The following is a 27864-nucleotide window of genomic DNA, read 5'->3' as shown; positions in this document are numbered from 1 at the left end:
ATATTGGTATATTTTCAACTTTTCATAGATCATACACGCAAATTCCTTACATATGGCCTCCCTATTTCCACGAAACATGTTTGTTTACTGTACGTTGCCAGGGTAACCAGCTTTAATAAACGTCATGACAATGGGAGAAAAAGCGAAGTAAATTCGCTTTAGACTTGATAGATAAATTCAAACCCAAATTTTCGTATACTTTTGTAGTATTACCGATGTTTTTATGTTTTCTTACAAATGTCCATGATCCATGTGATGGCATTTTTAGTGTCGATGAATACCAAAACAAAACTTGGGAGCTTGTAGGATCCAAATGTTGCAGAGGACAGCGTGACTTGTATATATGTAGATAGATATACTGTGGGGAATGTGTGGCGTATATATATACTTTAGGCACTGAAAAATATGAGTACTGCTGTGAGCCCAGAAGTACTCAAAAGGACTCAAGAGGAACTTGGGAAATATATTAAAAAACCACCTCTTACAGACAAGTTGTTAAACAAGCCTCCTTTTCGATTCTTACATGACATTGTCAATGCGGTAAGTATTGAATAAGCTAGAGACTTTAAATGAATACTATTGTGGATAAAGCTTTATGTTGTAGGTTCCTTAGAAGTAACGTATTGACTCATGAAATTGATCTGAGTTTTATTATGTGGAATGAGTTAGCATTTAGAGGATTTCAAAGCAACACTTGAGGTATATTTGAAATAGGCTTGACAACTGTCTTGCTTTAAGTCCACGACTGGTGTTATTTGCAACTACTTAGTTTCGTATAATGGTTATAGGTATTTCTCTCTAGTCACCTCCTTGCATTCTTGCTCTGTGTTGTTGTTTTTGACCGTTTACACTGTCACAGACTGCCTCGAAAGGACCCAGTGGTCTGTTGCTATTTCCATTTCAGTGAATAAGTGTAGTCTTAGACAGAATCGAAGGTCATTAACACTTAATTATATATGTTATTTATGATATTAGTAATTCTGCATGTAATAGTTCTGGATGCGGCAAAGTAGGGTCAAGTGTAAAGAAAAGAAAGATTTGCTGGTGGAAAAAAATTGTTACCCTAAGGGCCAGGCTAAGCATAGGAGCTGGATTTAAAGAATATATAAATGCATAGGAAAAGTATTTACTTATATTATTTGAATATGGCTGGTGTGAAGTGATTTTTCTCACTGGATTATGTCAGTGTATTCTGTTTTGATGTGTAATAAAAGCGTTTTTTTTTCAGATTATATGTGAGACTGGATTTCTCTCTGGTCTCTTTAGTGATGAAGAGCTTAGTTCTCAAAATATAAAGGATAAGGAAGCTAAAGTAGCCTTCTTGCAAAAATGCATAGATGCAACAAGTAAGTCTCCATTATTTGTAGAAGCAGAAAGAACAGACTGAGCCCCATATGCTTTTGCCTTTTTTTCTTTTAGTGTGAATAAGTCTTCATTTATAGAAATAATAGCAAAAACTCAAAAGGTCCACAGGTGATGTTCTTTAGTTTATGGAGAAAAACTCAGTGATCATAAGTCAGAACTTTGATGTAACAACAGCAGCTTAATAGGAAAGGTGGATTCATCCAAGGCTGGGAAAGTTCTTGAAAACTAGTGTAGACAGGCAAGTAAACTTGTCAAATCAGAATGATACCTCTCAGATTAATCTTAGTGCCACAGATTTTTTAACAGATTAATATCAGCCCTGTTAACTAGATTAACCTTTAGTAAATTGTCACCTTCAGTAAATTGTTTACTCATTTGTGAATGGAAAGGAGTACAGTATCATTGACATCTTCCTTCTCTTGTGTGAAGAACAGCCTCAGAGCTACAGGAGTCCTTTAAATGGGGTTCTGGGGCTATTTAAACAACTGTATATTATTCATGTGTTTATGAGTACATTCTTATTTTTGCTGTTTTAATCTCATTGATTTAGAAACATTGATTAATTGATTATTTTTCTTAGTTTTAGCAACTGGGGAGAACTTGGCAGTACGACCAAGTAAGATTGTAGCTGGCCATGAAGCAGACAAGACCAACGAATGGCTTCAGGCTTTGGCACGGGCGGTTGCACAGAATGTAGGTTTTCGTATATATAAGTTAATGATTTGGTTCTTATTTTGCTTAGCAATGTTGATTCATTAATAATTTGTTGCTTACTTGAAGTTAGCTCATGTGCTGCTTTCAGAGAAATGTTATTTGAATATTTGTCCAAATCCTTAACATGCTTACAATATCTTGACATATTACCTTGTCATTATGATCAAAATCTCCCAGCCTCAGTGTGCAATTTCAGTAGCAAAGAGGTAGACTCTGTTTCCCTAACACATTGATACTGTACCAATTGTCACAGTTATATCTACCCAAAATTCACTGATATAGATCATGAATGTGTTCATATATAAATATGTGCTGTGCAATAATGATAACACAGGTTTGAACTGTAGTATTGATAGAACACATTAAGAAGTAGTTGAAGCAGAGCACAAGTGTAACAGAGTGATAATGACAGTCTAATGCTAAATATTTTGAAAGTATTCTTAAGTAACTTGAATGGGTTTGTAGCCATAAGTGTATAATGAGAGGACATCATGTGGGATATTTCTCTCTAGAGTCTGTTTATCTTGCAAGCTATGAATCTCCATGATATCTTGATGGTTAGGAGCCTCTGATGGTATCAAACCCATGGGGATCATGGAGATTCTCTCATAGCTCGTAGTGCACCAGTTAAAGAATATCAGATTTATGGGCTATTGTCATATTATAGCTCGAAGAGAAATAGCTTGATTTATTAATATTTTTTTCCCCTTTTATCTTCTCAGCAAGGCAACTCAGTTTTATACTAAATTTGTTTAGAACATTTTTCACATGTTCATATTTTTTCTCTTATCATGTTCATACTCTCCTTAATTTCAGATTGATTCCTCTACTGCTGTTCAGCAAGTACTTAGTGGAGTAAAACCAGAAAAAAATAGAAAGTCTGATAAGGAAAAATCTGATAAAAAGCAAGATAGAGGAAAGAAAGAGGTATGTTGTTTGGGGTTTGTTACAAATTCACTTACACTTTAAGTGACAGATTTTGTTACCAGAGCATGTAATCAGAATGAAGTTGTATAGTAGTACACCTATTGTTCATAGTCACTTATAGAACTGCTGCTGCTGAGGTAAAAGAACTTTAGAAAATAGGTGGGCCATATTTAGGCCTCCCTCTTATCACTTATGACCCATTTATTTTGCAACATTTACAGTGGAGTTCTACTTTGTAGTCAGCCACATAAATCTTATTCCATTTAAGCATGCAAAGATGCAACAGATGATCAGTTGTGTATCATTTCTATCTTCTGCTGCAGTACAAGAGGATGTTCTACAGAACCTCTTGCTTATACTCCTATCTTCCACCTTTTCTCCTGATCCTGACAATGAACTGGCTTTTATACTTTATCCATATTGCATTCGACTATACAGTACAGTATAGCACTTGAAAAATTACTTTGCATAATGATGGATAAAGCTTCCTGTATACACACCATTGCTTTGCAAATGACACATTTCTCAGATTTCCAGTAATTACTATATATCTTATAAATGCAAATAAGATGGAACTATATTACAAATGCTAATAATAATAATAAAGATATCATATAATCATAAAAATGTAGTATAAATTGGATAGCTTTAAGTCCGGACACAGTTAAGGTCTATGGTTGAAATTAAAGAAATTAAACATGAAACTGAATGTGGAAATCACTAAGATGGAATGAAGAATTAAGAGCCATTGGTAGAAACAGAAATGCCAGTAAAAGAGTGAAGAATTCAGATACAATTGAAACTGCAAGTACCCAGACTTCCAGTTTGACAGTGGGTTTACACTCCTAGAAAACTTGTCTTGATGGTGAACTTGGCCCTGCTAGTATGCCCTGACACCTCATATGCAGATGTATTTTCTTGCCTCCAAGCAAAAATATAGGCATTGTGTTCCTGGATCAACTTCTTAGGACCCATGATAAGTTTCTGGAATAGGAAATATATCACGCTGAACAGAGATTGTAGAAATCTCACTGAATGCTCTCAGTACCACTGGGTAAGTGAGGCAGCTAATCATGACTTCTAAGACTGTACAGCATTATGTTGCCAGACATACAGTATCTGCACCATAAGCGAGTAACAGGATTATTCTGCAAATAAAAAGTTGATGCATGAAGGCTTTATTTTAGATAGTAATCATTTGATTTGATTTTCAGAAACCTTAGATCCACATTTGTTTATTTCATCAAGCTGGTGTTCCCCTTTACTTTTGCAATTTAGCTTTCTAGGAGTGGTAATCAGTAAGGATGGTAGTAGAAAAGCTGAAATTGACTGTAGTTATGCATGGGAAAAAATCTAAAGTACATTGAAATATGTTGTGGATAAGAATGATTCCTTTTAGGTACAGTCATAAGAAGATTTTCTTTTATAGAGCTTTCCCTGTTTTGATGTATGTATATGAAATAGTCTTTTTAGGTAAAGAGTGAAGCCATTAGATATGGATAACTTGCAAAGTATTGTTGGAATTAGAAAAACAGATGGAATAAACTGTGAAGATGTGAGATGTTGTGTGAAGAAAGTAGTTGAGAAATGTGTAGTGATGAAAGTGATTTAGGATGGCATTGCCGTGAAGAATGCATGGCAAATGATGGTTGATGTGGAAGATATATGGTGATATAGCTGAAGGTACAAGAAGAGGAAACCTACAGAAGATGCAGTAAGTGGTAGGTGTATATCAGATGAAGATGCTTGTGGAATAACTTTTCATGTTTTGTAGGAAGGTGGGAGTGGCAATGGGGACACATGTGTAAATTGAGGATTGTTTGTATGAGCATAGAAGCTTGTTCTGATGTGTGTAAGTGAACTGAGAGGCTGTATGCACTTGGTCCTCCCCCTGGAAATGAAAATATAGAAGTAATAATGCAGTGATAACGGTTTAGTTCATGCATGGCTTGCATTCATAGTTTTTCATTTATCTATTTTTATAATTTGAATATTTTTTTTGTGCTGATTTATCTCTTGATTTTTTCTTTTTTCTAGGCAGCAGCAAAAAATAGAGGTATCAGAGGTAATGGCTCAAATTCAACCAAAGATCCAAAACAAGCCAAAGACCCAAAACCCACCAAAAACACCAAACTATCCCAGAACCCCAAAGTTAGCAAAGATCCTAAGTCAGATAGAGCCCCTCAGGTCATTAAAGATCCCATCATAACCAAAGGCCCCACATCTAGCAGTGAATCCAGGCCAACCCAAGACCCCCAAAATACCAGAGAACTCAGACTGGGCAATGAGTCAGGAAATGCTACCAAGGGTAAATCCTCACCTAAACCCTCACAAGACAAAGGCTCTCCAGTGAAGGTATTCTAGGAAGGTTTGAAGTGTTGTGCTTGATTACTGTGTGTGTGTCACTGAAGTTTTTTGATAATGCTCATTCAATGTTTGTTAAGTATTTGTGTCACTATTCATATATTTTTATTGTTTTAAGTTACTTTCTTATGTTGTCAGTAGATAGTATCACACAACATAATCAATATTTTTCTCTTGGTCAGTTTGTCCCACAAGCTATGAGAGACTTTCCATGATCTCTGTGGTTTAAAAACATCTAACCCTCTGCCTTATGGCAAGGTTAATGCCTTTCATCCTTCACACACCACCCTTTCAGTTGCAGTAGTTCTTGCTCACTCCAAGTGCACACCCCTTTACTTAGGCGTGACCATCTGGTAATAATGTCATCATTCTGCTCAATTTCAGGCCACACCAGGTTGACCACCACATAATTCTCAGGATCTCCAAGCTTGTCGGTACATTCATTTTCTTTTATTCTTTATGAGACATCCTTTCGGCAGGGAACCACTTACTAGTAAAGTGTTATGATTTTAGATTTGTATTAAACAACTTCGGAAGGTGTTTGAGAATTATGGTTTATTGTTATCTCATGATGTGATGCCAAATAGTCCTTTTCAGTTAATAGCCTGAGGCCCAATCTACCAACTATTAATTGACATTACCAGGTTTATATTTATAGTTCGACTAGGAGTGTAGATTTTGTATATTATTACATAACCTAGGAGCTCCTGCATCTTCAAGGCTAGAGGGTAAGATGCTTCTAATCCCCTGAGATCATGGAGATCCTTTAATAGTTTGTGGGATGCCACCCCGGAGAGAAACAACTTTTCATTGTTCAAATCTCACTCTTTTTCACAAGAATTATTTTTTATGAGCTTATGTGGTAACACTACTTTTGATAAGTTTTAAACTTAATAAACGTTCTTTTCTGAAATATATGTTGTAAAATAAATTCATTATTTCATTTATACATGTTTGTCTTTCCCTACTTGTTAATGTAGCATCAAAAACTGAGCTTTCAAAGTAAAATTCTTGCATTGCTATTTTCCTGTTTATATTTTTCATATACACTTTACCTGATCTTCCTGCTCCAGGAGTCCCTTATATCATTATGAGGCTCCTGCAGCACTCAAAAGTTGGCCACATTCACTGGTGAGGACCACAGGTCATAAAGTGTTCTGATGTGTGTGCATCTATATGCAGACTGTGCAGAGCAATTGAGTAGCCAGTGCTTGGTGTCTACATTATGGTAGTTGCATCATAGGCATAAAGGGTCTTGGGATGTGTTGAAGTTGTGTTTGTGATAAGCCTTAGGTCCACTGAAGTCCATTAGAACAGGGTTTTACTGTATTTTTCTTATTGACAACTCCTATTGGAAACAAGATAGAGTATATTGGGATGACTTTTAACAGAACCTTTCTGTATTTCTATTCATAGTTGCATTTAGTGAGGTTGTATTCTTCGAATACAGTTATGTCAAAGAAGTTCATACTCCATGCTGCAGGAACCCCAAGAGAAGGGGTCTTGAGGATATATAATAGTTTTCAGGATGTTACTGGCCTCTGCCTGCATTTGGTTACACTGCAGTTGAAGTCACTTTGGCAAAGATTTGTCATTGGCAGTGGATGAAGAGGCATAGTCTCTTTGATGAACTTTTCAGTCCTAGAGAAACTATCAATTTCCTTCTGATATGAGCACAGCCTTGAAGCTGCTGTAACCCCATAAAAGGGTGCTAGGGGCTGTTTATATTATTGATTATAGTTTTCAGATTCGATTCATAATCAAGGACTACAGTTTTATCTCAGGTTCTGATTTTCCTGTGGTGTAGTTATTTATTACACTGTAAGAATATAATAGGTGCTGCTGAACTCAACCTGCACCAGGTTGTACCATGGATGGAAGGCCACCTTCAGTAAAGTTATATCATCCTCAGTTGATGAAATGAACTATAGGCTAGTTGAAGAACTTTTCACTCCAAAGGAGTCGGCCTTTCCTTGATACTGATTGTCGTACTGTCTTGTAGCTGCAAGAGCCCTGTAAAAGGGGTCCTAGGTATATATGATTAAAATTAGATTAAGAAAATGATTTAACAAATCATGTGATTTTTCAGAGTTCAAAAAGTAAGGATGATAAGGAGCGATCAAGTAGAAAAAACAAGAGTAAGGAGAAGGAAGAAGGGAAGAGTAGTAGTAAGAGTAAAGAACGGAGAAGCAAGGAAGGCAAAGATGACAAGGAAAAAAGGAAACCTAAGACCAGTTCACCTGAGAGAATGAAATCCAGCAAATCGAGGTCAGTATTTTGATATGTCATCTTCTGAGTTAAGTGTCAAGAAAAGACAAGAAAGGCATTTTTGCACTGAGGCAGTGTATGGAGAGAACCTAAGAGCAAAAAATGAATGTGGTGTTGAGGAAATTAAAATGTTTTGTCATAGTAGATGTAGAAAACAACTGAAATGAACACTGATTCTGTAGTGTGCATGAAGACCATTGAATCTTGTGAAAGGAGTACAATATTTAAATGAAAGGGATTTAAGTAAGGAGGTGTAGAATGACCCTATGATATACTTAGGTAAAATACATGGCAGATGATACTTTGGTCAAGAAGCAAAATGGTCACCTTCCGGTCTCCTCTCCCTGCTACATCTTACTACCTTCCTTTTATTTATCTTTACTGTCAGATTTTGCTTTTCACACATTTTTCAAAACAATGTCTTTCGTCTTCTGTGCCTCCTATCCCTAGAATACTGTGGACCTACTCCTTTTCCTAAGACTTTAGCATTTACCTTTCTTTCTCTCCACCCCATCCACAAACAGATTAAACAACCATAGGGACATTATATATCCATGTTTATAAAACTCCATTTACTCAGAACCACTCTTTCTGATACAGAGGTACATTTACTGGAAACCACTCATCCTCCTTCTTTCCCAATTTCATACATGATTTACTATCCTTTTAGAAACTTCTCATTGCTTATAGTAACTTTCCATTAGCCCCATGTTTTGGTAGCACCTTCTACAAGGCATTTCTCCAAATTTATATATGCCATATAGAATTCATTCTCTTTCTCCAATTATTTCTCAAACACATGCTTCAAAGCATACACCAGGTCTGCGCATCCTCTATCTTTCCTAAAGCTGCATTGCTCCTCCTCAAACAGATATTCTGTGCTTGCATCCATCACTTTGTCATTCACTTTTCTGGTATACTCAACAGACTTGTGCCTCTGTAATTTGAGCATTTACATTTGTTCCCCTTAACTTTGAAAAAGGGCACTTTGCATGTAACCAGCTAGTTCTCAAGCACTTCACCTTAGGCCATACAAATGCTAAATGACCTGAATAAGCTATCAATTACGCTGTCATTGCCTTTTATAAGAAACTCCACTGCAATCCCACTCACCCCAACCACTTTGCCAAACTTCATCATATGCAAGACTTTCACTCTATCTCAATTTTTTTCAGATATCATTTGGCAGGACTCTTATCACTCAGCTTACCTACTTGTTCCAAACTTATCATGTCTGCCATCACATTAAGCAGTTCTATGAAATACTCATTCCATCTCTTTTTAATCTGTTTTATTTGGCTCCTACCACTTTCCCAACTGCTCCCCTTTCTGTCACTCCAAATTATTCTACTCCCACTATTCACCTCCTTCCAAAACATTTTCATATTCTCTCAGATGTTTTGCTCCGAGGGAATCTACATTTCCCTGTTACTACATACATTGTAGCCTTGGGCTGTAGGACCCTGTCATAGAAACTGGTGTTGGGGTAATTATAAATTGATAGAATAAGTACATGTAAACCATAACATCTTTTTGTCTAGTAGATGTTATTTGCATATCTTCAGACCAACAAGTCGCATGGGTCAAGTTAAAGAATCAGGGAAAGAAAACTCACCACCACAGAAGATAACTGAAGGTGAAGAGATGATCCTTAATCAGAATGCAGCAGTGGAGGAAATGGTAAAGTAGTAAATCCAAATAGATGTATTCATTTTGTTTTTGTAGCTTGTTTTTCATTAATGATAACCCCTTTGTGTAGAGGTACAGTAAGGTAAATCGTAGCTTGTAAAGGTTTAGTGTAGCAAGTTATCATGGATATAATAATGGAAAAGATATTCATCCCTTGTAGACAACTTGAAAAAAAATCACATTGACACGCACTTATATTGCACCTCTAAGACGTTTTCTCTTAGGTATTATAACCTCCAGCACTAAATTTTATTCCACAGGAATCAGCCACCAGATTGGACTCAGCTAGACCACCAAGTACCCAAATAGGTGAGAAATTTTTATCTGTGCAGAAATTCATTTATCTTGATTTCACATTGATGGTAAATTCACATCCATGTTGGTATCAGCCCATATTAACCTTTTTCTCTCAAACTTTTTCTTTTTCACAAAAAATAAACTGACATCCTAAAGCATATCTAATAAATGTCACTGCTGGTAACAAGTTGGTTTAGATGAAAAAGGAACTTATGGAGAAAGACAGCATTTCTTGATATGAAGAGAAGTATATGAGCCCAGTGAGTAAAATGTGTGTCCAGGACTGTTTTTTCCTCTTTCCTTTCCAAGATGTTTAGTACTTTTTCATTCGCTGTCAACAGAAGTGTTCCTGAAATGGTGAAACCAATAAAGACTTTTTACCAATAATGAAATTCATGCTTCATCAAGACAACTATGATATAAGGTTTTTTAATTGCACTCACCATTTTGTTGACAGAGCATTTACTTCCTTTTTCTCACTTTTTACTGTTTACAGTTTAACCCTTGCCTGTGACTGATACTGATCCACTTCCACAGCAGGGAATACCTGTTTATGAGTTTCATATATCCACTTCCTCAAAGTTCACATACTAATTCAAATATGGATTTTCATTTTGTTAAATGGCAGCCTTACAACACCAGATATTTATATAATGCATTTGAAAAAATGTGCATGTCATTTTTCATTAGACATGAAGGAGAGTGGATACAGCCTTTGCATCTAAATATAGGGCCTGAATGCAAGAGAAGTTTCCAATTTTTTGTGAATCATAAGCTGTATGGAGAGGATGTATCTCATATGATTCAGTTTTAAGTCAGAGGAAGATTAATATGTGCATGAGTCGACACATATCAAAGTTCTGTGTCTGCCTCGTAACATCTAACTTTCGTACATCATTATGTAAAGTACAAAGGCTTCCGATTCATGTATGTATATTTTCACCAATAATGTTTTATTTTCTTCCATTATACAAGACAGATATGTTCTAATGATTATACTTTAGGGGAAATTCAGCATAGCATAAAAGCCTTGACTCACTACTGCAGTCAAAAGGTTAGCATACAATTCATTGTTAATAAGAGATGTTTTATTTTTAAACAAGAGTTTATTCTTCACCCAAAATATATATATGTATGAATACTACCTTAAGGATCTTGTTATATGTTGAATTGATGTTTCTAATGGTGAAGAGATGGTACGTGGGAACGACAGTCAAGGTAAACCCTGAATAACCTGTGGGGCTTGGATGTAGATAGTAGTCTCTAGTTTCAGCACATCATATATGACACCAGAATGGGGCCTTTGATTGTTTGCTCCTGATGCTACTTTGCTAAGGTGGGAAATGTACTGTAATTAGGTGTAAAAAGTAATTCAATATTGATAAAGTATGGTATGAAAATAGTTTTTCTTTCAAAAGAATGAAATAACCTGGAGTGATTTAGTTATATTGTAGTACTATATATATTCAAGACCTATTAAAAGATGATGGTATTTTTTTATGTTAACCCACTATGCAGCCCAATAGGTTTTTAAGCAACTGTATAAGTTAGATGATTAAGCTAAGTGAGTAAAACCACTTCAATTAGGTTACACTAAAACCATTCCAATTAGTTACACTTCTCTTATCTTTATTATCACTTAAGGATTTAATGTAGAGTTATAGTATAACAGTTCATCTTGGTATGTAGATGTTAGTGAGGAAGCTGCGGAAGTTGTAGCCGAGTCCATAGATGAAGGCATAGTCACACAGGAAGCAACCCCAGATGAGTCTGAGGTTCCCCCTGAGCCTGAACCATTCTTTGATAATATGGATAATGAAGGTATTCTCAAATCAAAGGGAAAGTCTGTGTTTACTTGATAGCCATATGCAACCCCAGTTTATTTATTAAGAAAAATGGTAGAGGTGATACAAAAACTGTAAGAATTTTTATGATGGAATTTTCATATCCATAATAATTAATTTCTTTAATCTCATTGGAAATATTTGCAGCTGTTTTCAATTTGTTGCTAAAATTCTTTTATATTGATACTGAGTATTATACACTGAATATGGTATTAACCTACAATGAGTGTTTCTTGGGTTGTTAAGATATGGCTATTTATCATTTTCACCTTTTGTGTACTTGTGATAAGCACAAAATTTTGAAACAAACACAACTTTTTTGCTTACGCATATATTTATATATATTTATCTTGTTTATCCCATAGATCTTTTTTCTTTATATAGCAAGATGCTTGATACTGAATCTCCCTCTCCTATACCTTTACTTCAGCACGTCATAGAATCCTTCATCAAGACAGAGACCTAAATGCTTCCCTTTACATTTGCTTACTTTTACCTCTGTGAGATGCACTCCTAGTTGAAAACTTGTTTGAATTAGTAGAAAAGTGTGATTAAATGCAGTATGCCCAATACATGAAAATCTCCCATCATATGATAGTTTAATGTCAATGGCTTGGGCTAAAACATTGATGGTACCTTTCAGTTCTTCCATGAACACTATAGAGACTAAAACTCACAATTTCTCTTGTATTAATTACCCACAATTGTATTCACATTCAATGTTCTGTATTTTAGCATAATCCACTTTTGTAGAGAAATAACAGAGGAGTTGCCTAGTGCTAAGATGCTACAAAATCATAGGACAACTGAACTTAAACTTTTTCTGGGACATGTTTATTTTAAAGATTGGTTGCGAGTGGATAAGTGCATTCAAGATAGAATTAACAATGCCCCATGCCATCGCTGTTGAACACTAGTCCAGATTTGTACAATTACTGACTGTTTTTAATTCTTCTTACAAAATCTTTATTATGCTAATACTACCCATCATTTTCAAGCAAAACAACATTGCCCTTCCTTGCATTTATTTTCAGCATCTTCCTCCTACATACACTATGAAACAACTAAACAATCTGCCCAACTTTTATTATGATCTTGTCAAGAAACATCTGTGTTTTACAACTGTATTGACTTATACTCACTTTTAATTTGGTTTAGTCATATCCCGTAATTAACCCATCTCTTACTTTTCACATGAATTCCTCACTCCTTATAGATATTAAGCATCTGTGGGTATTTCATTGCTAGCTTAGGCTAGCTGACCCTAACACTAGCTTAACCTAACCCAGCTCATATTCACTCCCACATTTATTCTTCATATGGTACGAACTTACATTCATACATATGCACTCTTTTCATTATGAATGCCATAAGAGGATTCTTTAGTTATTTATTTATACGGTAGAAAGTAAAAGCTACCCCCAATCTTCTTCAAGTCTTTGTCATAAGAATTTTCTTGATTTATGTGTATGTTGTGTGAGCATTTTTTTTGACAGACCCCTTGCTTGACGGAGGACTGAAATATAGTTTTACCCCCAGAATATTTCAAACGGCCAAGTTGGTCAGACAACAGCACTATCACCTATTTTCTTGAGAAAGTCAGTTGCCATTCCAGCCACCCCCAAAACTTTAACACAATTCCTCTTGCACATGCCTTTCTTTGCTTCCTCTCTTTTTACCACTCTACTTACCATGACTTACTCTGCATCCCAAATCTGGTCAGACCTACTTATTTAACACACTCAGAAGTCCCTCAAAATCCTTGCTTTGTATCTTTTTCACATCTGTCTGTAACCACTTTCCCGCCTGGTCTCTTCAGTATTATCCTCATTTGCCCTGTTGTTCTCCTCACAACAGGACATAGCTTATTCTTATTCTTTTTGAAGTTCATCAATATAAACATTCCATCTTATCCAAAGTTCTGTGCTATTTTGGAAGCTTTGATGCCAGAGGCTGCAGTTAACACTGGAATTGCAACTACAGACACTCAGAAGTATACTCATGCTATGACTAGATTAATCCTTTCACTGCAGGTGGGAAAAGAGCCTCCTTACCTTACTGTGGCTAGTGGGAGCAAAAACTAAAAAGATATTTCCCATATTTTTGCTGTGGTATTGAATAAAAGACCACTCCTTGATGTGTAGAACTCATTCAAATGCACTTGGTTATACCAATAGTTTGCATAAGGCATCATGGGATATGACATCAGCCAGTCTATGCAGCCAAATGTATGAGTATGCTTATATTTTTATCTTGTTTATGTTACATTAGTATGGTATTGTTGTATTGGCACTTTTCAGTGTTTGTGTTATCACATATTGATTCGTATATCTATTTTGCATGATATTGATATATAGGTAGTAGGTGGTAGGCAGGAACTGACAATGGGAGTACTTCTTCCTGGATGTCAGGAGGAGTACGGACATTAGCACAGTGGCTTTTATGTTTCCCCTCCCAGCTCCAGGTTGCTGTTTTTTGTGTCACACATATATTTAGGTTGCTAGAACTCAGTTCACAAGCAGAAAATTTCTCTCCATCTCTCCCATATAATATTTGATATGTAATTCACTTGATTGTCATTCCTAAAAGACAAACTTCTTTTATCCCTGGGATACAAGAGTGAGAAAAGTACCTACACATCTCCTGCATGTCATAGGATGTGACTACAAGACAGGAGCTGGGGGCTGGTAACCCTTCACCTCTTGTATTATCTCTTTCCAAAAACAGGAACAAAAGAAAGAGCCAAGCAAAGATTGCTTCCTGAAGGGTGAGGCTGGGATATCTGAAATTGGATGGATGAAATGAGAATGAGAAGAGAGAGATTAATTGCTATGGTTTGATAAGAGGAAGCTAGATATTTTGGATCTGATTGAGTCTAAGGTGAAGGAGAAAGGGATAGAATGGTTTAGGAATGTTCGTGTTTCAAAGTTTAGAGTTTTCAAGGGCAGTAGCAAAGGAGTAGTTGGCACTTATGTTGAAGGAGGACCTGCAGGACTGTGTTATAGAGTGTAAAGAAGTGAGTTCAAGACTGATTTGGATAAGAATTAGAATAGACTGAGAGGTGAGTGATTATCAGGTTTATGCAACTGGTGGCTGGGAGAGCTGAAGTGAGTTCTTCGGCAATTTTGATGCAAGGGATGAAATCTCTGAGGTAGGGGATCTAAATGCAAGAATTGGTGATATGGTAGTTGAGAATACACTTGATTGAGAGGCATAGGATACCTGATGTAGTTGAGAGAAAGACCATCAGTGACATGGGGAAATAGAGTGGAAGAGTACTGGAGGGAGAGAAATGATGGAAGAATGCGTGGATTGGTGTATGCGAGGGAGGAATGTAAGGACAGGAAAAAGTGGTGACTCTTTTGCCATGGCCATCCCTTTGGTGGGAGTTCCTGGAGGAAATGGGTTTTAGAGATATAGCTTACATAGATAGATGGAGTAGTTAGAAAGCTTCTGAATATGACAGAGGGGGCAAGTGATAGTTCTCAATCAAAATCATGCTTTTTACAAGATGAAAGCCAATTTTTTTAGGTAGTTTTATTCTTATGTCATAATTCCTGTCTTCACTTTAGGTCTCAATACAGCAGCTGAGGATGGTTTAATGGTGCCTGCTGAACCTGAATCATTAGTTCAGGTGGTTAGTGGGGTGCAGGAGAATAAATCTGGTGAAGGAGGAGAGCCACCTGTAATATCAGACACACTTGTTGGGGAAAATAACAACATTGACCCAGCTATACTTAAAGCTATGGCTCCTGATCATGGTAAGATGATCTCAGAAGTATTACCCATCATTTCTTAAAGCTATGGCTCCCTGTAATTGTATGATGTAGAGAGAAGTAACCTAGCTCTTCTTTAAGCTTTAGTTTTTTGTTATTAGTAAGATGATTTGGATAATGTTGACCCAGCAGTTCGTAAAGTTATAGCCCTCTGTAATAATTTGATGTGATGATGTTAATAGTTTGATCTAGCTATACTTCAGACTAGAGCTGTCTTTAATGTTGTTGTGATATGTTATAAGAGGGATTGCCTTACACTTTCAAAATGAATTGATTAGCCCTCCAAAGATATGTCATGGACAATATCTCTTCTTTAAGGCTTCAAAACTTTATCTTAGATGATTTTCCATCCTGACATCATGCCATCTCATGTTTCAACAGTATTATTAACCAAGCTAACAAAAGTCACTATAACCCAGACTTTAGCCCACAAATTGCAGAACTCAAAAAGCAAAGAAATTTACTCAAATAAAGTCACTAACTATTGGTATAGTTCTAGGGAAAAATACAGATCCAAAGCATCACCACCACCAACCTAATCACTGAAAAACTAGCAGCAATTTAGTGCTGTTTCCTGAACACACTGAACTTTGATCCAAAATCATCCAACTCTATAAACAAAGAAAATTCATACCAACCATGCCACCCTGACCCTTACACATGAAGCGTTTCTTACCCAAGCAAATAGCATCCCTTCCTCCAAAAACTCATACCAACCATGCCACCCTGACCCTTACACATGAAGTGTTTCTTACCCAAGCAAATAGCATCCCTTCCTCCAAGGACATTTAGACATTCATATGAAATACTTCTCAAAAATTGCTCACAAACCAACCACACCTTTGAACATGATGGTCATGATAAACTTGCACAAAATTTATGTAGTCCACTGGACTCCACAGATTTTTCATGTGCACCATTCATCATACAGAGGAAATAACCATTCATATTAGACTAAGAAAAACAATTTCAGATTAAAACTATTTACCATTTCAGATCAGCTACAAGGAGGGAATGGACAATTAGTTCCACCAAACCTGGAACCCCCGGACTCAGGTGTAGGTTCTCTGGACTCTCCCAAGCATTCTCCAAAAGAACGTGAGAACTTGCCCATGGTTGCAACTCCTAAACCTGGTCCACAGCCACTGAGAGCAATGGAACAGTTTAGCGAGGGGGCTTTACCTACTTCACCTCCACTCACACAACCACCCACACATGACAATGAGTAAGGTTTCACCTCATAATATTTTTATTTCAGTAACTTCAACCTGGTAATTCCAGTTGGGTGATATCTCTGTTCTCTGTAATGTTGCTTAAACTTTTCTTTCATCCCAGTTACATACTTCTTTGACAGTGTCCTGATTTGATCAAGGACATTGTTAAGAATCATTGCTAATACTTTCTCAAAAACCAAAAAACAGGCTCTTTGGTGCAATATTATGATGAATAACTTTTGACAGAATCCTTACAGCTTTATGTGTTCATATGATATTCTTTATGAACTAATCCTTTACATACCCTTTATCTATGGAGTTCTTAAATCCACCAAAGGCTAACATCAGCTAGATAGGCAAATACCTGACAAAAAATACCAGTCTTGCTTAATGCACACAAAAATGTAATTGCCACTGCATTCCACCACTACCTCAGCTGTCTACAGTCATTCTTTTATAGTCATGAAATTAGTGAGGAAGTGCTTCTTTCCACTCAAAGGCAACTTAAGTATGAATAAGAGGCTTTTTTATGAGATGCCATATTATTTCATATGATGGTGGTATTCTTTCTGTATTCATACTGGCAATTTAAGTGATATAATTCTGATATTTCTTGTCAGAGAATTTTCAAGACATTATTCTAACACAGCACTAATTAGGATGCCTTTGGGGAAAGTTACACAACTGAAGCAGAGGTTACCACTACCAGATGATCCTCAGTCACAGAGGATATGTATTTCATGATAATCTTAAGGTAAGAAGAAATATAGAATTTCTGGGGGATTGGCTGTTTACCATATCCCACATAGCCAGGTTCTCCATGTCCCTGTACAAACCTGCTATGATTGATGTTTACGTAACTCTCAAGTTTGACCCACCCTGAGTACAGAAAGTAACAGACTGAGCATTCTAGAAGTCTAAAAGTATGCTTGCCAAATGAGGATTTTCCCTCTGAGGCTCAGTCATCTGTTTTGATGCTAACTCACTAATGCTGGAAATGGTGAATGTGCGAAAAAACATATATATGTATTCTATTTTTCATACTATTTGCCATTTCCCGCATTAGTGAGGAAGCGTGAAGAACAGAGGACTGAGCCTTTGAGGGAATATCCTCACTTAGCCCCCTTCTCTGTTCCTTCTTTTGGAAAATTAAAAACAAGAGAGGAGGATTTCCATTCCCTCGCTCCCTCCCCTTTTAGTCGCCTTCTGCAACACGTAGGGTAATACATGGGAAGTATTCTTTCTCCCCTATCCTCAGGGATGATATGTACATATATATATTTATACATATTCGCCATTTTCCACAGCAGAGAGGTAGCATTAAGAACAGAGGACTGAACCTTAGAGGAAATGTCCTCACTTGGCCCCCTTCTCTGTTCCTTCTTTTGGAAAATTAGAAATGAAAGAGGAGGATTTCCAGCCCCCCGCTCCCTTCCCTTTTAGTCGCCTTGTATGACACGCAGGGGATACGTGGGAAGTGTTCTTTCTTCCCTATCCCCAAGGCTGGAAATCCCCCCCCCCTCTAGTTTTTACTTTTCCAAAAGAGGGAACAGAGATGGGGGCCAAGTGAGGATTTTCTCTCTTAGGCTCAGTCCTCTGTTCGTAACGCTACCTCACTTACACTGGAAATGGCAAATACATATGAAAAAATTTATATTGGTGTTCATGGACTCTGCCTGATTGAAGTTAGACTACAAGCAAGAAGTTTACTTTGGCAAGGATTTATCATAGTTAATGAACAGAAAGGAGTACAATCTTGTTAAAGACCTTGCTGCAAAGGTGATCGTCATTTTTCTGATGCATGGGAGTGCAATCTTTAAGCAGTAAAGGCATCATGAAATGGATCCAGGGATTTTATGAAAATGATATTATACGTATATTAGGAAATAGTTGATATTATTTTGGATTAAAATATGGACCTGAGTTGTGTTTGTAAATTGGACATGGGCTCTTATGTGCAGATTATTTATTGCTGTCAATGGACTGAACCAGGACATGTGAAGCATCTGGGATAAACCATGGAAAGGTCTGTGGGGTTTGGATGTGGATAGAGAGCTGTGGTTTTGGTGCATTACACATGGCAGCTATAGACTGAGTGTGAACAAATGTGGCCATTTTTGTGTTTTCCTGGCACTACCTCGCTGAAGTGGGGGGTTAGCGATGCTGTTTCCTGTGGGGTGGAGTAGTGCCAGGTATGGATGAAGGCAAGGAAGTATGAATATGTACATGCATATATATGTATATGGCTGTGTGTTTGTATGTATGTATGTGTATATGTGCACATATGGGCATTTATGTATTTGCATGTGTATATGAGTGGATGAGTCATTCTCATCTGTTTCCTGGTGCTACCTCACTGATGTGGGAAACAGTGATTATGTTTAATAAAATGAAATGAATGATATATTCATTTCCAAAATGCATTTTGCACTTTTCTTGGAAAGTTTGCTATAGAGTGAAGGAAAGTAGCATTTAGGGAAGTATTTGGTTGAAATGAAAGTTTATTTGCACCCACCTATATCACTTTTTGGATGTCAGCCTTGGACATCCTATAATAACATCATTAGGACAGTACTTTCTCTTAAGTGAATTCTGTGATAGAGAACAAATCATTTATGAGAAGAGCAAAGTCGTTAACTATGATGTCAAAGGGAAGCTTAAGATTGATCAGGACATGCTGCATTTGTTCTGATAGAAGTTATAAGAACAGTTTTAAGCTGATACACAAAGAACATTAAAGGAAAATTTCTAAGTTGAACAAGATTAGAGCATAATGAGACCTTGTAGATTTATAAATATGAATTTCTGATAATAGCATTTTCAATTGTTTGCAGAGAACATCCTTCAGGAGAAACGTACGTGCGACCTCGAACTGGGAGGCGCTCTGCACGGCCTCCTAGTGCACGCCCAGCACCTCCAAGGGTTCGAGAGAGACGGGAGATCCCAAAGGAAGAACTGCAGCGGCCTGCTACGAGTAAACCTGTGGCTAACGTAATCCTCTCTTCCAATGTAGCTGATAATGATGATGATGATAATTTCATGGTTGAGGAATCCAAACCAACCGTGACTATGGAGGATGAGTCTGTAAGTTCTTCTCTACAGATAAAATTCTTTTTAACCAGACTATATACAGCATTAGATCATTCATATGAAAAATATTATTACATTCACTTATGATTGGACCACATATCAAAAATATTCACTTGTACATGTAAAGTTTATGCATACACATGTCACAAAAGAATCTACAATTACAAATAAGCAATGTACCACACTTAGAAAACTGCCTTTGATACATTACATTGAAGCTTCTCCTGATACTTTGGTAAGTGCATATTTGCTTGTATTACCTTTGCTTTGCTCATCTATTTCATCATTTTGTCTCATATCTTTACCATCCAGTTATTTACTTTGCCCTTTCTCATTCATGTGCACTCTCTTATCAGTTCTTCATATGCTCATTTTGTTTAAACATTCATAATCCTGAAGAACATCATCTGTACTTTTTTTGTCCTCTGAATATCCTCCCGATTATCTAATCTCTTTGTCTTTCATTCTCCTCGGAGAAACCCATTTTGATAGACATTGTGATTTTTTAAGCTTAATTTGCCAATTTTATTCTGGTGCACACTGGTTTTGTTCCTTAACTTTTTTGTGATGATATGCTACAGTCACTTATGTAGTACTGTAAGACAGTGTGAAACTCATATTGCTGGCAGTGAAAAAAAAAAAAAAAGGATTTTCAGCTAGGTATACTAAGAAGATTACTTTAGTGTGTCTAATACTGTCTCAGCAGAAGGGAGTAGAGGACACATATCCTCTAGTGTCCTAGAGGTCTTCATCTTAGGGTTGCTGATAATCCTGATATGTTTAAATGACTTGCCAGAAGGATTTGAATAGTATCTGAAAATGTTTGTAGATGATGCTTAACTTATGAAATAAATGAACAATGTCCAGGATTGCTTTTGTCTATAAAGAGACCTAGACAGGCTCCAACTTTGCACAGATACACAGTTAATGAATTTCAGCATTCCCAAATGCAAACTGATGATGTTAGACACAGTAAAGCAAGGCCAGGTTATGACTATCATCTCGTATTAAGCAAATTACTGGAATCTCTTGAATGAGGTGGATTTAGAGGCTATCAAAGCATTCAGATTTTTGCCAGAACAACACATTAAGTGTTGTAAAGGGAGGAAACTATACTCTGGTCACCATCAAAATTTCCAGAAAGATAAGATTAGAAAAGTATATATTTACAGCATATATTAGAACCAGGGCATGTGAAGCGTCTGGGGTAAACCATGGAAAGTTCTGTGGGGCATGGACGTGGAAAGGGAGCTGTGGTTTCGGTGCATTGTTACACAACAGCTAGAGACTGAGTGTGAACGAATGTGGCCTTTTTTGTCTTTTCCTAGCGCTACCTCACGCACATGAGGGGGGAGGGGGTTGTTATTTCATGTGTGGCAGGGTGGCGATGGGAATGAATAGAGGTAGACAGTATGAATTGTGTACATGTGTATATATGTATATGTCTGTGTGTGTATATATATGTATACGTTGAGATGTTATGTATATTTGCGTGTGTGGACGTGTATGTATATACATGGGTATGTGGATGGGTTGGGCCATTCTTTTGTCTGTTCCCTTGCACTACCTTGCTAACGCGGGAGACAGTGATAAAGCAAAATGAATATAAAATGAATAAATATTAGATGCCATTGGGATTGTACATTACCAGTATGGTCACTCTGCTTACAGACAATTAGATTTGCTAAAATCCAACAGTGCACACAAAAAGCAACATGGAGAAGACAGCAATATAGGCTTCAATTCGAAAGAGGTGAAGGGAAGACATGATTACTCTCGGGTTCCTAAGTCATGTAAATAGTGTCATGAATGATTAGTTCTTTCAAATAGGGTCAACCAAGGAATACAATAAGTCCCAAGGAAAAGAAAAATCAGAAGAGATATGAAGAAATCACTTCTATAGCAGTACCATAAAGGGGTGGGTGTGGAGAACAATCTTAGTGAAGAGACAAAGAATACAGGAAAGAGAATGATAGAAAAGAGATGAGATGCTGCCCAAGGAGAGAAAATCTTATTCTTTGTATAGAAATGGTAAAGACAGATTATTTATGTGTAGTACAAAGTGATTTTTGCTTTCATAAAAATTTTCTAAAGCTGAATGTAAACATTATGGCAGAGGGATGAATAAAAGAAATATGATTAGCAGTTGCTGCTTTGTACCATGTACTTTTATGTCATTTCAGTTGCCCTTAGATGCTGTGGCATCTAGTGGAGCTGCAGCAGCAGCCATTGCTGCTGGAGAAGATGGTGAGGGAGCAGGCCTTCTAGTTGCTCAGATATTAGAAACCAAAAAGGAGCTTGAGGATGGGCGTCGAAATGCATTTTCACCCGAGACACCAGGTCATAGACGAGTTCCAATTGTGAGTACAATACTTCTAAAGCAAGACTGAGCTGGTGTCTGAGATTTAATTTTTTCTGTGATTAAAAGAAATAATGTTCTGTTTACTGATATTATGATAATGCTACATGGTTAATGCAAGTGATAATAAGTGCTTCAGAGTATTTTAAGAAACTGATTTTTTTTAATTTGCAGGATGTGTTTATTCTATTATCCCTGGGGATAGGGGATTAAGAATACTTCCCACGTATTCCCTGCGTGTCGTAGAAGGCGACTAAAAGGGGAGGGAGCGGGGGGCTGGAAATCCTCCCCTCTCGTCTTTTTTTTTTAATTTTCCAAAAGAAGGAACAGAGGGGGCCAGGTGAGGATATTCCAAAAAAGGCCCAGTCCTCTGTTCTTAACGCTACCTCGCTAACGCGGGAAATGGCGAATAGTTTAAAAGAAAAGAAAAAAGTGTTTATTCTATATGGAGTCTTATTACATGACTTAGGTATTGATACTGGGAATGATACAACAAAACTGAAATTCATTAATGCTTCTAATCAAATTAACTCATTTCCATACTCATCATAACTGTGATCAGGTTTTCCTTATCCTGTGTATTGAATATAGATGGAAAATTAGAAAATGTGGCTGATGATAATAGCACACTGACATGATAATCATCACATACTTTAGTGGCCTTTAATCACTCTCACAACCTTCATGGCTCTGGCATCCTCTGAATATATCATCAACAGTATTCCATTATTTTTTACCACGGTAACCAGAAGGCAGCTGGGTTGTATGGTTTCACTTTTCATTGTAAGTGCCAGTTTGAGCAGTGTTATAACATTCTAAGTCTAAGAGACTGTTAAATGTTGTGTCTCTTTTCTAACTACCACTGTATACTGAATGCTATACAGGCAATTCTTTTAGGAAAATCAGAGAGGCAGGCAGAATTACTGAACACATGCCATGAAGTACCAACTTCTTGTTTTGTGTTTGTTTCTTGTTTCCCCAGATATGTTCAATGGAGAATCACATATAGGAATGGATCAGAGTTCCTGGTCATTTCTTAAGGATATTCTTAAGCTTACACCTTTTCTTGCATGTCTTGAAGTTTCTTTCCATGACTGGAGAAGACGAAAAGCTTATGTCATGAACATAAACTTTGCAAAAGCTTTTGACAGATGTGACCATGGTGTCATAGTGCATAGGTAAGTAAAATTGGAATAACTATAAAAGTGGGAAGATAGATATACTAACATACCACAGCACTGTTTTGGTAAGAAGCCCTCTTCCCAAGGAGCTGTACTTGGACCTCTGTTGTTTCTTGTTTTCATTCCTGACATAGATATAAGAATGAACAGCAAATTTCATATCATCTCTGCATTTGATACCAAAAAGAAAAACAAAAAATATGGAAATTTCATGAGTAGGAGACAGTAAAGAATTCAACTAGACATAAATCAAGTCGTCTAACAAGCCATTCATGATAAAATGCTCTTGAATGGAAAAAGCTTCAATATCTTTGTTTTAGATGTGAAGAAATTACAAACAGTGCAGAATACCAAACAAAAATGAGCGCTGTCACATCTTTGAGGGGCAGTGGATAATAATACATTCATTGAACATACAATGTTCACAGAATCATAGTTACCTTTTCAAAAATGATAGCAGGTTGGATTCTATCAATATTTTTGAGACAAGTGGTTAAGTCATTGATCATGCCTTTCAGGCTAGATTGTTTGGACCTACAAGACAAGAAAAGTAAAAGTAATAGTCTTGCTGTTCAAGGCAATTATCATCTCCCAACTAGAAATCGTTGTGTGCCAATGTCAACTCTAGAGACAAGGAGAGGATTTTTGTAAAGATCTTGCATAATGGTCTTTGAGACTTAGAAAGCTAAACTACTTTGAACGCTGTATAGCACTGAGGCTGTGCTCTTTAGAGTGCAGACAGACACTAGAGATTTATCATAATTTACGCTTCGAAAATCATAAAAGAAATTGTTTTTAATCTGCTTCCAGAAATTTTTCCCTCTTTGCACAACAGCCATGGTTTACTAAATTAGTACGAATGAAATTCAAAAGGGCCATAAGCATAGTAGGAGAGAGCAACATACTGGGACCCAAAATTATTTATACATTTCCAAAACCATTTGAAATACTGATTATTGAGTGTGGAATTCTGGAAAGTTGTTTAGAATGGATGTGTTCCCTACGTCATGTGCTATGTCCAACCAGGATTTTGTGGTTAACTAGAAATACAGGCTGCAGCCTCCAATAACCAGACTGAATGAAAGAGCAACAAGACAGCTGTAGGAGTAGAACACTTTCAGAACAATTGTAATTAGTTAAGATTAGAAATTTGTTGAAACAGGAACTACGAGTAGTGGAAACAGGAACTAGGAGTAGAGGAAGACCCAAAAGAATGGAAAGAAAGATGAAGGGAAAATTTGTGCTGGAGAGGTTCTTATTGATGAGTATATTTTGCTTGACTCTCATCACTTGTTCTACAAAGAATAGACTGCTCCATCGCAAGGAAGAACTTATCAGTCAGAGATTTTAATGTATAGAAAATTGATTAATATGAAGCAGTTATAGCAGGGTATGATTTTAAGATTTCCTTGCTTACCAACACAGAATGTCTCCCACTTCAAAATGCTTTTGCCTAACTAGTTACTTGATCTTTCCTGAAACAGGAGCAGTCTCTTTTGAGTGATACCAACCGTAAGAAAGAACGAGAACTGATTCAAAAAGATGTACAAAAACTCAGTGGTTCCATTCAATCCATCACTAGATCTGTCAATCCTTTAGGTAAGTTTTAGCAATAACATATTGATGAAAGCAAAATGGTGTAAATTTAATGCAATTGGGATATAATGTATTCATTCAACAAAGTGATATTTTCAAAAAGTTTTTTATAGTGACATACATAATGCTTGCAAGGTTGGTTGTCATAAAGGTAATATGCAGAAGATATGTCAATATATACTTTTGCATTTCGGCAGTATCATAACCAGTGACATTGGGAGATGCTGCTACCAGAGAGCTCAACAATTGGTAAAAGTTAAAATTCAGTGCCTCAAGGGGATACTCTAGTTTTCTAAAGTATCCAAGTCCCACTCTGCCTTCTTTTGATGTACTTGTTAGAACACCCTGAGGGATGGAACCAAAGGTGGAGACATTGCCCAATTCCATTAAGAAATTAGTTTTTAAAACAGGCAAACACAGTGCACTGAAATTTTGGTCTTTTGGACATGCTTCCTTTTGGGAAACGTGTCCTCTGCCAGTGGCTTGTTAATGGTGAGGTGCTAAAGGCTAAAAAGCAGCAATGAGGTCCACCAGTTATATTGGGGATTAAAAGCGACAGGCAATTTAGGGTGATGAATCTGAATGTTAATTGAATTACAGTAAAACAGTAAATGATTGAAAGTGCTGAATGAAAGTCATTATACTTAATGTTTCATTATGAAAAAATCTCATAGAGGTATCAGGTATATTCTTTCTTACAGCCAAAATGCTTGATTATCTTCAAGAGGACCTAGACTCCATGCAGAAGGAACTGGAGATGTGGCGAAGTGAGAACAAACAGCTGACACAAACTCTGAGGCGTGAACAAAGGTACTATCTTTAGTATATTTTACAAGTTGGATATTACTTTATTAAAGCATGTATTCAAATGAGTCTGATATGTGTATCCAAATTCTGTAAGTTGTTGTTTTGTGTGCTAAGCAGGATGTTGAATGCAAAAAACTTCCACATAACTATCATTTCAAGACAAATCATCTGGAGCCTGTAAAGAAAGTTTTATTTTCTTAGCAAAATTACTACCATAACTTAAAAAATTACTTGCTTGGAGCCAGGTCCTTACGACCCCAGAAATTGTATAACATAGATTAAGACATTACCTCCATACTGATTGATTCTATGTACATTTTCTAAATATTTATTTATTTATTTATTTTGCTTTGTCGCTGTCTCCCGCGTTTGCGAGGTAGCGCAAGGAAACAGACGAAAGAAATGGCCCAACCCACCCCCATACACATGTATATACATACATGTCCACACACGCAAAAATAAATACATTTTCTAAATACTTTATAATAATTACAGCATTATATTTGAGGCAATTTTTTAGGCGTCCCTCAGGATGTCTTTTGGTTACACATTTTGCAAGCATTAACTATGACTTTCACCATGTTTCATGAGTTGTCTTCCCTTTCCAAAGTAACATATTGTGAAATATCTACTTAAGGGTGATGGCATTTGAAGAGTCTAGTTTAAATAAGTGATTTTCACTGGCTATTAGTTGATATTTTACCATCTTCTTCAATCATTTCACTTTCTGTAAATTCTGTTATACTTATTGATCAGCAGGACTTAACATATTTCACAAGGGCTTCAAAATTTTTTTAATAGATATTGCATTATTCATTAAGTATGATGTAAGGAATATTCAAAAGAAGATATTCATATTGCACCAAAAAAGGAAATGTTATTTTCTATTTTTGCAGTTTAACTGAGCAAGCACTAGAACCTTTGCGATCTCAACTTCTTGAACTAGAGACAGCAGTTCAAGAACAGCGAGATAAGTTGTCTACCATTAAATCAAACATCCTGAGGAACAGTGAAAAAATTTCACGCCTAATGGCAGGCATAAATTTGAATATCTGAGGCAGCAGATATATGTGATGAAGTCATTTCATATTGTTATGCACATACTGGTTTATCTCAATGTATAGAATCTCATAAATTAGATATGATTATTATTTTTTTATAGATATGTATCCTTAGAGAGAAGAATGCTTTTTGTTGATTGCTAGAGGACTATTTATTCATAATGTATATATGTAGTAAAGAATGAAATTTATGTAATAAGCACAAACTATAGATGTTAACCAGATTTTTATGATAAATATGATAAGTGACTCAGCAGGTGTCTATTTAAAGATGAATTCATTCTTTTGTTAACATGCTGTTATTTTTTCTTCCTTCTGGTTTATGTTGATGGTCCTTTAAATACAAGAGCCTTGGCATGATTATTTCATTAGAATGTTACAAATTCAAACCACGTCCATTATCAGATTTACTAAGCCCATCAAGCAACTATTTTAGTGATCTGAAACTTGATCACAGAATGAAGTTTTCTAATGTGATACAGAGTAGTTCAAAGTGTACAGAATTTGTCTTTGTAATATTTATTCTTGAAGTGTTTCATATATTCTGTCTTTTCAACTACTTCTGGTGTTTTATATTAATTAAAAGGGTTTGAAAGTGTCATAACAATAAATTGTATTACATTGGTAGGGTAAAACATGTTAGTAGTTAGTTAGTTAGTGATAAGGGTACAAACATGTCCAATCCTTTAATGCCCCTCCTATAGACCTCAGGAGAAGGTAAACATAGGGATGCCACTCATGATTTTATGTTGTATCTTACCTTTTATAACTCTTTTTCAAAGAATACCTTACCCATTTTCTAGATATATTACTTAGTTACTTAATCATTTATTGAGTCACAATCTTTTTATATTTCATCGCCCACACAGAGAATGTACAAAGTAGTTAATACTTTTAAGTACATTTCCAGGTTTTCTTTTATGCTGAGCAACGACATGAAATTTATCATTAAAACTGGACATGTACCTCATCAGGGACCATATGGGAACATTTCACTCATGAATATTGCTCTCACTGATTGTTAGTGTGAATTTTTAATTTCAAAATGACTCCAAAAAGGTCAGTGCAAGAGGATGTTCTGAAAAGTAGTTTAATAGATTGTCTTAATTTATATCATTTTATAGTCGTTCTTCTGTGCTCTGTGCAGATGATTAGAAATACTGTACTCTGCTGTCTTATAAGTAACAATTTCAATGAGGCAACTGTATACAAATATCAAGTTTTATTTCCATACAACACATTGAAGTATGGTACATCACTTAATGTTATATTAAACTCCACACAGTCCTTCAAACATGACTATATTCCCACA

General features: G+C 36.3%; 1 protein-coding gene across 3 annotated transcripts; it reads left to right on the top strand.

Annotated features, from left to right (window-relative positions):
• Nucleotides 1–266: 266 nt before the first annotated feature.
• Nucleotides 267–27864, top strand: IFT54 (intraflagellar transport 54). 3 transcript variants are annotated; one of them, XM_071678717.1, is made up of 16 exons: nucleotides 267–540; nucleotides 1229–1346; nucleotides 1946–2058; nucleotides 2896–3006; nucleotides 5044–5361; nucleotides 7460–7638; nucleotides 9204–9318; nucleotides 9588–9636; nucleotides 11314–11445; nucleotides 15041–15229; nucleotides 16241–16469; nucleotides 19293–19542; nucleotides 21732–21908; nucleotides 24573–24687; nucleotides 25386–25494; nucleotides 26388–27864. In XM_071678717.1, exons 1-16 carry the CDS (start codon nucleotides 406–408, stop codon nucleotides 26545–26547), a joined length of 2499 nt encoding a protein of 832 aa, XP_071534818.1. In that variant the 5' UTR covers nucleotides 267–405; the 3' UTR covers nucleotides 26548–27864. The 3 variants fall into 3 exon arrangements, with proteins under 3 accessions (XP_071534818.1, XP_071534820.1, XP_071534819.1); XM_071678719.1 differs by lacking the exon at nucleotides 5044–5361; XM_071678718.1 differs by lacking the exon at nucleotides 11314–11445 and having other exon boundaries at nucleotides 268–540.

Source organism: Panulirus ornatus, chromosome 28 (genome assembly GCF_036320965.1).
Source record: "Panulirus ornatus isolate Po-2019 chromosome 28, ASM3632096v1, whole genome shotgun sequence".
Classification (NCBI taxonomy): domain Eukaryota; kingdom Metazoa; phylum Arthropoda; class Malacostraca; order Decapoda; family Palinuridae; genus Panulirus; species Panulirus ornatus.
Note: the sequence above shows the minus strand (reverse complement) of the source record. Positions and strands in the feature narration are given on the sequence as shown.

Excerpts from the sequence above, each read along its gene's own strand:
- IFT54 (XM_071678717.1), top strand. The coding sequence starts at position 406 with ATGAGTACTGCTGTGAGCCCAGAAGTACTCAAAAGGACTCAAGAGGAA. Across the intron at positions 2,059-2,895 it reads CACGGGCGGTTGCACAGAAT|ATTGATTCCTCTACTGCTGT; the intron begins GTAGGTTTTCGT and ends CCTTAATTTCAG. Across the intron at positions 15,230-16,240 it reads AGCTATGGCTCCTGATCATG|ATCAGCTACAAGGAGGGAAT; the intron begins GTAAGATGATCT and ends TTACCATTTCAG.